The sequence below is a fragment of the Meriones unguiculatus genome, chromosome 17 (genome assembly GCF_030254825.1).
Source record: "Meriones unguiculatus strain TT.TT164.6M chromosome 17, Bangor_MerUng_6.1, whole genome shotgun sequence".
Classification (NCBI taxonomy): Eukaryota; Metazoa; Chordata; class Mammalia; order Rodentia; family Muridae; genus Meriones; species Meriones unguiculatus.
Window position 1 is genome coordinate 16,921,331 of NC_083364.1, and position 11,980 is coordinate 16,933,310.

The 11,980-nt window shown below is 61.5% G+C and overlaps 2 protein-coding genes across 2 annotated transcripts; both read right to left on the reverse strand.

The window, feature by feature from the left end:
• Window positions 1–64: 64 nt before the first annotated feature.
• Window positions 65–2,330, reverse strand: C17H19orf25 (chromosome 17 C19orf25 homolog). Its single transcript, XM_021641808.2, has 2 exons — window positions 2,031–2,330; window positions 65–1,414 (listed from the first exon to the last, which is right to left on the reverse strand). Exons 1-2 carry the CDS (start codon window positions 2,158–2,160, stop codon window positions 1,224–1,226), a joined length of 321 nt encoding a protein of 106 aa, XP_021497483.1. The 5' UTR covers window positions 2,161–2,330; the 3' UTR covers window positions 65–1,223.
• Window positions 2,331–2,812: 482 nt separating this feature from the next.
• On the reverse strand, window positions 2,813–11,969 carry Pcsk4 (proprotein convertase subtilisin/kexin type 4). The gene is given in 16 exon segments (XM_021641835.2): window positions 2,813–3,375; window positions 3,377–3,438; window positions 3,572–3,694; window positions 4,432–4,556; window positions 4,707–4,889; window positions 5,252–5,369; window positions 5,442–5,545; window positions 5,622–5,722; window positions 6,638–6,850; window positions 6,944–7,116; window positions 7,316–7,404; window positions 7,489–7,565; window positions 7,671–7,799; window positions 7,881–7,973; window positions 10,982–11,086; window positions 11,338–11,969. Coding segments are annotated over 16 exon segments (2,157 nt in total). The 5' UTR covers window positions 11,575–11,969; the 3' UTR covers window positions 2,813–3,150.
• Window positions 11,970–11,980: the final 11 nt, after the last annotated feature.

The window sequence follows — 11,980 nt, forward strand, 5'->3', positions numbered from 1 at the left end:
TGTCACACTTCTGTATATATTGATCCCAGCCCCGTGTAGACCCCTGGGAGGACACCAGCCTGGCTTCTGGTTCTCGTTCACATCTTTAATAAAGCGAGTCCCTCTGGGGTGCCCAAGGCTTTCATCTTCAACATGGGTTCTGCGGGGGGGGGGGGGGGTCCAGAACTTTCTACGGCAGCTATGGTCCAAGCACACAAGGCATTTGTGTGGGCCTGAGCTCCCAGCTGGCTGGACACGGCGTCAGGTCTCCACATGCTGGAGCAGAACTTGATTCAGGGTCAGCCAAGCCACACCTGGCCATCTGCTCTCGGACACTGGCCAACGGTGGTAGAGGCAGGGACGGGACCCGGGAACCCAGGCTACACTAGTCAGGCCAAACAGGTCGGTGGCCACCAGGAATGGGGAATGGCAGGAATAACCTGGCCACACATGAAGGCCATTTTTAACACAGTCCCAGGCCGTTTGGGACTGAGACCTCGCGTAGGGTGGCCGACGCCTGAGGTGCGAGGGGGCCGGCATAGACGTGGGCCCCAGCGATCCAGTGTCCAGCTTAGGGGAGGTCCATGCTCAGGTATCAAACACCTTTGATCTTCCAGGAATAAAGCCCACCCACCCTAGCGTGGCACCTCACACAGGGGTCCAGTGAGTGCCCAGCTCTGCTTGCACCACAGGGAGCTGCAGGCATCCCTGAGCTGTCACCTGTCTTTGGGCTGCTCCCGTACCCCTCGACCCCCCAGAATGAAAACCCCCTTGCTGAGTCACCCAGCCCCAGGGAGAACAGGAAAGCCAGCAGGGCCTTGGAGGACCTAGCCAGGCTCGGGGAGGGGTTGCCAGTCCATTCTCTCAAGCAAGATGACTTCGCACGTACTGGTTGCTGGGCTTTGTGGATGGTGGGGATGGAGACTTTGGCTGCCCGGGGTGACATGGGGCAGCAGAACACACAGGTGACGTCCTGCCCACTATGGGGCAGACTAGCTCTGAGCCCCGACCTGCAGCCACGTCCTAGATGCAATCCGGGCTGGCGTCCCCATTAACAAGGAGGTGGCTATGTCCTCAAGTCCTATTACAAATTAGAGGCCACCAAGGACAGAAGAGGGAACAAACCCCAAGCCTGAAGAGTGGGCCACTGGGTCCCCTCAGTCCAGCGTTGCCACAGCAAGTGTTGACCCAGAGCCTTTGGCTGCCAGGTGCCCAGGCCTGGGCCGAGGGCATCCAGGATAGCTCTAGGTGGCGGCGGAGGTCAGCTGGCCAACATCCTGCTCCAGCCTGTGACCGGCTTGCCGAAGGTCATCAAACTTCTGCCTCAGTGCCTCCCCGGCCTGCCACAGCCTCTCATTCATGGCCACGTAGGCCCGGCTCTGCTGGTAGATCTGCTCCTGCTGGTTCTCGGCCCTCGGGGATGTGTCTGGGGGGTCTGGAAGGGAGAAACAGTGTCAGTACCCGCAGCCAGCAGCCAGCCTTACTTCACAGGTAGGGAGGAAGGGCTTCCAGACCAGGCATGGGGGCACAAGCCTGACACCCAGCAATCAAGGGGCTGAGGCAGGAGGACCCCATCCTTGGGGACCCTTGGCCACACAGGGAGATGGGGCCAGCCTGGGCTGTGACCTGTCTAAAGCCCTAGAAGATGGTCACAGTCACAGGCCTGGAAAACCCCAGGGTTTGGGGGGCACGGAGAGGACAGGGCCCCTCGGCCACCCCAGATTCTAGGGCAGAACTCTAGGAAATGCCCTGCACATATCGCTGCCCCCCAGATCTCCATGTAGGAGCAACTGGTTGTGGGCTTTTCTTTTTTTTTTTTTTCTCCCGTTGAGGCAAGGTCTTGAACTCACAGCAATCCTCCTGCCCCGGACCCCTGGGTTAGCTTAAGTCACCAAGCTCGGCAGCACCTCGGCTTTGCTTATGATGACCCCACTCTGCAGAGGGAGGGAGGACCAGTGACAACAACAACAAAAAAGAGTCGGTCCTCAGTGCCTGGCTGCAATCGGTCAGCTTCCCATCTGCCTGGGACTCGGAGTTCCAGGTCCTCCTACCTTCTGGGGACAGGGCGGTGAAGACAGGATCGTGGGCGGATGCCCCTCGCACGTCCTCCAGGATCTGCTCCACCGTGGGAGGCGCGGGGCGCGTGGGCAGCACCACGCGTTTCTTGGCCTTGGAACTCATCTCGTAGGCCGGCGCGCGCTAACCGGAGGACCTCTCTCGGCTCGGCCCTCCCATCCCGCGAACTCCCTACGCACCCGTTACGGACGGACCTGTGCCGAGGTCCCTACCCGTCTCCTCTTCCCTCGACCTCCGCTCCAGGAACCGAGGCGGCCGCCACCACTTCCGCTTCCTGCTCGCGAGCCTCTACGTGCTTGCACTTCCGGTCTGCTGGAGCGCGGCTTCTTTGGAAACCCCTCCCCCGTCTTCCAGCGTCCCCCGGTGAGAGGAGGCGCGTGGGTCCGCGCTTCCCTGGCTGTGCAGCGTGGCCGAGCGCCCCGTGGGCGCTCAGTAAATGTGGTGTGGACCCTTTCCACGGGGTAACGCCTTCCGGGAGCCTTGCTTTCTTGTGGTGGAACATGTCTTCAATCTCAGTGGTCGGGAGGCAAAGGCAGGCAGTCTAAAAGGTGATCCCAGGACAGCCGGGGCGACAGGGAGGCCTTGTCTCCACAAGGACCGGGAGGGGCGGAGGAGCTAGCTTCCGGGGCTTGGCCGTGGGGCATTTGGGCACTTGGGTGGTCTCTGGGCTTAGAGCAGCTCTTCCTTTATGGCTCCTTAGCCCCCCAGGGACCCGTGTCTCGTTTGAGACCCTGAAAGACACCGCAGACTTGACACCTTCTATTTAACTTTTATTTGCCAACGATGAGGTCAGACACGGGGCTGTGGATGGTTCTGGGACAGGGAAGGGACAGATGGTCGGTGGCTGTGGCCCGAGCGCTGTCCACCCTTGTCCTGCTCTTTGCAAAGCGAAGGAAGGAGACAGCTCTTCCACTGGGAGCAGACAAGGCTGAGCCGGGGACCCTCACGTCACCCGTGCAGTGGCCCCCCTGGGGCAGGTCCTATTCCATCCTGGGAGCGGGGTCTTAGGGTTCCCCTTCTGTCCCTAGACTCAGGCATCTCTGGCTCCCCAGCCCTCAGGGTGCTGTGCACTCGTGGTCGTGAGCATTGGGGTGTCTAGCCTGGGGTAGGTGGGCCTTCCTCAAGCAGAGAGGGGTCTCCCGAAAGCCCTGGCCAGCAGGGCCAGTACTTTGGCCCGGGACTGGTAGCCGGAGTGGCCACTGGAGGTGGCAGGCCTTGGAGGAGGCCTGGAGCTCGCCCAGCGTGAGGGACAGGGAACAGGCAGTGTAGTCGCTGGCCAGGCCGCCCCAGGAGGCTCTCAGGAGGGTCACCGCTGCCCTGTTCCCTTGGTCACTGGCTGCTGTGTGTAGGTGTGGACCAGGATGAAGGGGGGACGGTGACTCTCTGCAGAGGGGCGGGATGGAAACGGGGGGGGGCGGGGTGAGGCTGCAGCTCGTGGGCGAGCAGTGCCCACCCGCCCATCCCGGGCCGCTGCGCCTCCTCCCCCCACAAGTGACCATGCGCTGCGGCCACTCACCCTGGCACAGCCCCTCTGTGTCCCTCTGCACACACGTGCGGCTGGTCACCTGGGAGCCGTAGGGCCGCGCCGTCATGTCCTCGGCCGTCCCGTACAGCAGCAGCGTATAGTAGTACAGAGTTCCTGGGCAGGGGTCGCGGTGGGCACCAAGGTGGCCTGCCAGGCTCTGTAGCCAGCCTCAGCGGCCCCCAACCAGGGCCCCAGATCAACCCGGCCTGGCTGCTACACACCCACTTGTGCCAGCGGCTGGAGTACTGTGTGCTGGTGCCCACACCTCCTCACGTCCCCCCGGGGAGGTAACACCTCGTTGTCTACCACTGCTGGGACCACTCCCATGCCGCTCCCGGGTTGCTGCTCGCCTACTGTGTGCCACTGGCCAGACTCCCCCTCCTTCCCTCAGGGAACTGCACCTACTGTGTACCGCTGGCCAGACTCCCCCTCCTCCCCTCAGGGAACTGCACCTACTGTGTGCCGCTGGCCAGACTCCCCTCCTTCCCTCAGGGAACTGCACCTACTGTGTGCCGCCACCGCCGCCGTTTTTCAGACACACCCACCCCCAAGCCGCTCCCTTCAGGTAACCATATACCTAATCTGCACCAATGGCCAGATCCCCACTCCCCCCATGTTGCTACACCTACTATGTGCCAGTAGACAGACCTCCCTCACACTCTGCCTGTAACTGCATACCTACTATGCACTGGCGGCTGGGACCCGCCCATCCTCCAGGGAACATCTGCTGTGTGGTAGGAAAGCCTGTGGCATGGTCTTTCCAGGAAAGGCCCCGGGGCCCTCTGTGGCCCCGTGGGTCCACCGTGGCAGGGTCCCCAGCCCCCAGCCCTGCAGCAGCAGCCAGCTCTCACCTGTGTTAAAATAGTAGCCCTTGTTCTCTAGGCCCAGGGTCCACAGGCCCTGCGGGTCCTCATCCCAGTAGTGGGTGGACATGAAGATCCAGTTGTTGTAGCCTTGGCCGCTGATATCCAAGGGTCTGTGGCCAGCGGGTGGCGCGGGAGAGACAGGACGACAGGAGGCGTCTCACACGTCTTCTGAGTCCCACCCCGGTAGGAGGATCCCACCTGCGGGAGGATAGGGAGGGCGCCGCTCGCTCGCCCCCAGGGCCCCTCGGGAGAGCTCACACCTGATGGCCACGAGCGTGGAGCGCGTGCCCATGGGGCTGGTGAGGGAGATCTCCAGGTCCCCGCGGCGGCTGTAGGTCAGTGACAGCTGGACCTGCACGTGCTCCAGCGAGCGGATGAGGCGGCGCGAGCCACCGGAGCACGCGGAGACGTTCTTCGCCACCAGCATCCGGGGCACGATGGGGCTGGTGGGGTGAGGACCATCCCGTGGGTCTGCGGGGTGCCGGGAGCGCCGGGAGGCGAGTCTGGTGTGTGCGTGCGTACGTGCGTTTGCGTGTGTGTCCAAGGGCCTGCGGGCACTCTCCTTCCTCAGATGGGTAAACTGAGGCTTCGGGGCATCCTCCCTGCCTCGGATTAGGGTGGCGAGGTAGGGGAGGAAGACTGCATCCAAGTGCGGGGTGGCAGCCTGGACAGGACCCTCCCCGGTGGGCGCGGAGTGCGGGCTTAGGGGCCTCCCTCCAGGGGGCGGGGCGGGCCTCCCTCCGGCGGGGCGGGGCCTCCCACCGGTGGGGCGGGCTTCCCTCCGGCGGGGCGGGGCCTCCCTCACATGGGGCTGTGCACCACCCGAATGGTACATTTCTTCTGCGGCTGAGTGGGCAGCCACACGCGAGCCAGGTCCACCAGCAGCCCCGCGTCCAGCAGCCCATAGCCATAGTGGTGGCTCACTGCGCAGGAAGGGTAGCCGTCACTCGCCCTGCGTGCGTGGCACCCCGGTCCCCTGCCTGGCCCCGCCGCACCTTGGCGCCCCACGCCGTTGATCCTCCAGTCCTCTGCCTGCAGCTGCGCCGGCCTGGACGCGCGGACCACCAGGTGCTGCATGTCCCTCCAGGTCAGGAGCGGGCTGGGGGGGCGAGGGCGGGTGAGCGGGGCGCCGCCCGTGGGGGCGGGGCGGTGGGCGGGGCCCCACGGTCACCTACTTGGCCTCCAGAGCCAGGGCGATCATGCCGGCGGCCAGCGGGGCGGAGGCCGAGGTGCCCGTGTGCTTGTCTGTGCACTGGTGGTGCAGGTCCGTGGTGACCTGGGGACAGACAGCAGAGAGGGGCCCTGGGCCCAGTGCGCAGCCCAGACGGAGGGCGTGTGGAAGGTGCTGGGGTTAAGTTCACAGAGTGCTGAAGATCAGGCTAAGTATGAAGACTAAGCTCAAACACACCAAGGACTAAACTCAAAAGGTACTGAAAGCCCCAGGCCTGGTGATGCAGGCGTTTAGTTCCGGCACTCGCGGGGCAGAGGCAGTAGAATCTGGGACTTCCAGACTAGCCCGGTCTACGCCGCGAGCGCCTGACTCAGATAAAGAATACTAGCAGAGGCAGGCGGATCTCCGAGTTCAAGGCCAGCCTGGTCTACAAAGAGGCTAGGACAGCCAAGGCTTCACAGAGCAACCCTATCTCTAAAAACAAAGCAAAAAACCAAACCAAGCCAAACACCAGCGACTAAGTTTAGCAAGTACTGAGGACTAAGTTCAACAATTACTAAAGATCTGCTAAGGACCAGGCCCCGAGACCATTGAGTTCAAGATGACGCACGGCGCTACATCTAAAAGGTACCGACTCCACGAGAGCCCGAGCCGTCTGGGGGACAGGAAGGGCCGCTGCACCAGGAGCAGAGACCCGGCCCCAAGGGTGGTGGAATGGGAGTGCGGGCCCGTGTGTCATGTGTGGGTTAGAGACGTGGGAGGCTGTGGCCCTCAGAGCCAGCGTAGCCGGGGCATTGGCGTGGATCTTGCCCGGGGAGGCCGAGCTGAGTTGCCGAGGAGGACGACGCGTTTGGACCTAAGTGTGGAAGGGGATCCGAGGGACCGGGAGCCGGACGCAGGGGCAGGAGGGGGCGGCCTGTGTGGGGCTCGTGGAGTGGGAGCTGCTTGGGGACCTGGCCACCGTCGGGGGGCGGGGCCTGCGGGGCGGGGCCTGCGCCCTGGGCTCGGCTGCGCGCTTACGATCTGTGGGTCGGTGGCCACGCCGCTGCTGAAGGTGGTGGTGAAGGTGGAGGCGCAGGCCTCGCTGTACCAGGGCACCCGGCCCTGCCGCGTGGTGCTGCCCACTGACAGCGTGTGGATGCTGTTGGTGTAGCCGTCGCAGTTGCAGTTGTCGTAGTGGAGGCCGCCGTTTCCCGAGGCCCAGATGAACAGTGTGCCCAGCCCTTGGCGGCCCTGGCGGGGGGGGGGGGGGCGACCCGGGAAAACACAGTCAGCCCTGCAAGGCCCCGGGCCCGGCCCCTCCGCCGGGGCGCGTCCCCTGCGCACCTTGGTCACGCCGCGCCTGAAGGCTTCCCGGGTGAGGACGCCCGGCCCGTCCACCGTGCGACCGTCGTCCTCCGGGCCCCAGCTGGCGCTGTAGATGTGTATGTGTTGCGGCTGCAGGCTGAGCGACTGCGCCTCCACGATGTCCGTGATGGTCCCGTCCAACATGCGCACGCCTGCGCGGGTGGGCGTGGGCCTTGCGCCAGCACCAACTCTGCGTGCCCTACCAGGCCGCCCCGCCACCCTTCAGTCACCCACAGCCTAGGGCCTGGCAGTGCCCAGCAACCAGTGCTGGGAACGGGGGGAGCGGCTGGGAGCGGCATTCCTGCCCTGGTCAGCCTCGGCCTGACAGCCCCCAGCCCCCACCCCTGGTACCTCCAATTTTGGCGTTGAAGGCCACACCGGCACCACAGAAACCGTTGTTAGCTGTGGCAGACACCTCCCCGGCGCAGCGGGTCCCATGCCTGATAGACAGACACGCACGCGTCACAGCCCACGCCGGCCTTTCTGCAGGCCCCAGAACACCCCCTATGCAGAATCTAGCTCACCGGTTCTCGTCGCTGGGTGTGTAGCGAGGCTGGGGATCTGGGTCATAGTCATTAAAGTCATAGCTGGCCAGAGGGTCCTGGGGGGGGGGGGCACGCAGGGAAGGCGAGGTGAGAGTGAGGTGGGCCTGGGTGGCTCTGGGGCACGCGCGCGGCCTTGCTGCCTTGATCCCTGGGTGACTCACGTAATTAGCCCAGAGGTCCGGGTGGTCCTTCTCGATGCCATCGTCCAAGATGGAGACCACCACTCCCCGGCCAGTCAGTCCCTGGCTCCAGACCTTCAGGATGTTGAGATCTGGTTGCATCTCGTTGTTCTATGGGAGGCGAGGAGGGGCCTGGGGTCAGTGGGGCTCAGGCTGGCCCCCCCGTCCACTCGGCCCTGTCCAAGTGCTCACCATGTACCATTGCTTGGGAAACCAGGGGTCTGTGGGCACCACGAGGGAGCGCTTCACCCGCCGCCTCAACGTCTGCTGCTCAAACCACCGCACCTGCAGAGGTCGCAGGGGCTGCACCGGCCTTCGCCTCCAGGGCCTTCGGCCGTGGGCAGGAGGGCTGTGGACCTCTGTGGAAGTCCTTGACAGGGGTGCTGGCTGGGGCTGCTCCTGAGGATCCGCCGTGACCCTCAGGCTGTGTTCTCAGAGCCACCTTGTTGCAGGGCCTTCTCACCTGTTCTCCCCTCCCCCCCCCCGCCCGCCGGCCACACTACTGCTTCTTTTGAGACAGGATCTCACTGTGTAGCTCTGCCTGGCCGGGAGTTCAGTGTACAGACTGAGCTAGCCTTGGGTTCAGAGATTCACCCACTTCTGCCTCTGTCTCTGGAGTGCTCAGGTCAAAGGTGTGTGCCCTTGCTGCCGTCCCGGCGGCACTTCAAAAACCTCCCGTGCCTGACACCAGGACATCCCTGGCCCACGTCACACAACCTCTATGACCTCCCAGTGTGTATGTTTAGCTTTACATTTGTCGTCTCCATTTCTATCTCCTTTGTCTTCGTACACACACGGTGTGTGCACTTCCACGTGACCGTGTGCCATGGCATATATGTGGAGGTCAGAGGACAAGTTGTGGAGCTAGAGAGCCATCTCAGTGGTTAGGAGCCCAGGCTGCTCTTGCAGAGGACCAGGGTTCGATTCCCAGGGTGTCCATAGCGGCTCACAGCTAGCTCCCTGGAACAAGGTCCAGCCCGATCGAATGCCCCCTTCCGACCTCCCTGGTCACTGCATGCCTGAGTTGCATGCACAGACAAGCAGTCAAAACACTAATACGCATTAGTAAAAGTCAGTGCAAATACAAAATTCCTTGTAAGTTTTTTAAAAACTAACGGTGGGGTTGGGAGGCAGTGATGTGCGCTCCTTTAATCCCAGCCCTCGGAGTTCTCCGAGTTCCAGGACAGCCAGGACTACACAGAGAAACCCTGTCTCAAAAAACAAACAAAATGACAAGAAAAAGTAGCTGTGGGAGTCAGTTTTCTCCTTCCGGCATGTAGATCTGGGGACTGAGGTCAGTGAGGTTGTACACACACTTTTTCCCTCTGAGCCGTCTCACTGGCTATTTTTCTGTTGTCTGACATGGGGTCTCGCGTAGGGAGAATTTTGGTCTTTCGGTTCCTTTAGAATATCTATAAAACTATGTTTTAATCTCAAGCGTGGAGATGTGGGGCTGCTTCAGAGCAGCTGACTATGATTTGTTCCGTGCCCTAGCAGGGGGATGGTTTGTCCAGCTGCAGATAGTTTGTGTGATATTTGGAAAACTGGGGACTTTTCAGAGGGTACATAAATGCTAGGTCCCTAAGAGGCAGGTTGCTGTTGGTCACAGTTTGTTAAGTAGTCGCACGCAAAGAAGAAATAAGAAGAAATTAGATATCCTGATGTCAAAGATCAAATTTGCACCAAGGAGCTTGACCCCCTGATCAGCGGGAAGCAGCCTAACGGCAGCACCCCCTTTCCCCCTCTCCTTTACCATCTCCCGTCTAGTGTTACAGGGTTGAGAGGGAGGACAAGGGGTGGAGAAGGTTGAAAGGAGAGCCCACAAGGTGCTAAAAGAGAGGTCACAGTCCCTTGTGGTGACCTAGGCTAGCCTCAAAAACTATGTAGCTGAGGCTGTCCTAGAGCTCCTGATCCTCCTGCCTCCACTTCCCCAGTGTAGGGGTGGCAGGGCTGTGCTAGCACGCCTGGCCTAAGCGGTGGGGCTGGGAAGGAACCCGGGACTTCCTGCTCACCAAACAAGCAGTTTACCCACAGAGCCTTAGCGCCTGCCCCCTCCGCCGTTGTCCACCACACTGACTGCCCAGCAGGCTCCGGCAGTCAGCCCGCTCCTCTCTCAGCTACCGCTAGTGACCGGGAGAGAGCACGTGCCTAGCCTTCCACCCCAGGACCTTTGCGTGTGCTATTCTGACAGACCAAAGCAGCTCAGGTCCCCCTTCTCTTCACACCCTCATCCTAGCCTCGGGAGCCATGTTCTCCTGGGTAACCTGGCTTGATCTGTCTGTCTGTCCATCCACTCACGAGCTGCTACTCGTCTCATCTCTTGTTGCTCCTTCTTTTCCTCCCCCACCCTCTTTTTTCCTCATCTTCCCACTACCCCTTCCTCACCCCACTACCTGTCCTCATTCTCTTCCTTCACAAGGTTTGGTCTCTGAAGACATTAGTTCCTGTGGTGGACTGAATGAGAATGGCCTCCCACAGGCTGTTATGTTTTGCTTGGTTTGCAGTTGGTGAACTGTTTAGGAAGGGTTAGGAGGGGTGGCCTCGCTGGAGGTGCATCACTGGGAAGTGGGTGTTGGGTCTGGAGGTTTCAAAAGCCCATGCTGTTTCTCGCTAGCCCTCTCTGCCTCCTCCTCGTGGATGAGGATGTGAGCTTTCAGCTCCTGCTCCAGCGCTGCCCTGTCTGCTGCTGTCCCCCCGGGACGGTGGTCAGGACTCACCCCCTCACAGAGTAAGCTCCAATAAAGTCTTCCCTGTCTAAGTTGCCTTGGCCATGGTGTTCTGTCATAGCAGGACAGGAACCAAGACAATTCCTGGTGCTGAAGGTGAGGACACAGAGAGGACCCTCTGTCCTCTACGGTCACACTACCCCAGCGCCATGCCCATTTCTGCCTGCCAGCTAAGAGCTGTTTGCAGGTAAGGACTGGCCTAGTGTGGACAGGACACCTCCAGAAGCACCAGAAAACCTGGGCTCTGCCCCTGGTTCAGCTTCACGCTCACGGACTCCAGGATTTCGTCTTGGGCACGGTTTTCCTGTGCGTTAAAAATGGACCCATTCCCTTCCCTACACCCTGTGGCTTGGAATGGGGAAGGACCAGTGCATGAGGCCCCCGTCAGTGACAAGCAGGTCAGGGGTCATCAGAGCGTCCCCCAGCCCCCGAGCGCCAGGTTGTCTTATGCGCTGTGCTCACACACAGCTTCCCCAACTAGGCCCCACATCACAACCCTCCAGGCCACGATGACAGTGACAGAAAGTGACTGGTTGGCTTAGGCGGCAGCCATGGGCCCACTCTCACCTTGGGCTCTTTCTTCAGACGCAGACGGTGGCCCCAGTGAGGAGTCAGGGACTGCTGGGCCACACCCCGGTGCCGTAGATGGAAATACTGGTCGTCAGGGAAGATCTGGGAATGTGACGGAAAGGGCATCGCTGGGATCTGGCTCCTTTGAGAGAGTCCCCAGAGGTGGAATCCAGTTTCCACCGCATTATACTCCTCAACCAGGGATCCAGTTGAAGGCCGCAGAATCCCAAATTGAACATGGAGGGGGCACGTTCTTTATAGCTGAGGAGGTCTTGGGGACGCCCTCCCATTTGTCCAGGTCTGAGGTCGTCCAGGCCCCCACTCCGTGTCCCGTCCATCCAGGTCCCACCCACCTGTCCCAGGTTGACGAAGCCAAATTTACGTGCCAGGCGCTCAGCCTCCTGGTAACCTTGGGTCACCCGCACGGCCCAGCTGCTGACATAGATAGGGGCCCGGGCTGAAGCCCACCCCACAGCCAGGAGGGCCAAAGCCCAAGACAGACCCAGCCACAGCGCAGTCGGGGAGGGCCGCATAGCGGGGGGCGGGGCGGGGGGCGGGGCCTCAGGAAGCCACCCCATCCTGGACACCATAGCAACCCCGAAGCTTCGACTCCCAAGGGGCCTTGCGGTTCTTTCCTCCCCCTCCACTCCCACCTATGAGGGGTGGGAATATTCCACACGTAGAGACAATCCACACAGACCTAAGCCTTCAGGAGCCTCAGTTTCACCACCTATACAAGGTCAACTACACCATCAGGCCCCTAGGAGCAGGTTCAGGGTACCAGAGACGCCCTCAACCTTTTATTTGGCTCCGCCCACTTTCGTCCACGCCCCTCCGTCCAAGTCAGCATCGGTTTTTCCAGTGTAGTCCCGCCTCCTTTGTGATCAACCCCTCCTTCTCTGGTTCGTCCAATCAGTGCTCGCCTTGACCCGGCCCCTCCCACCTTTTCCTCACCTAGCCCCACCCACCGTCACCGCTCTCCGTCAATAATCTACC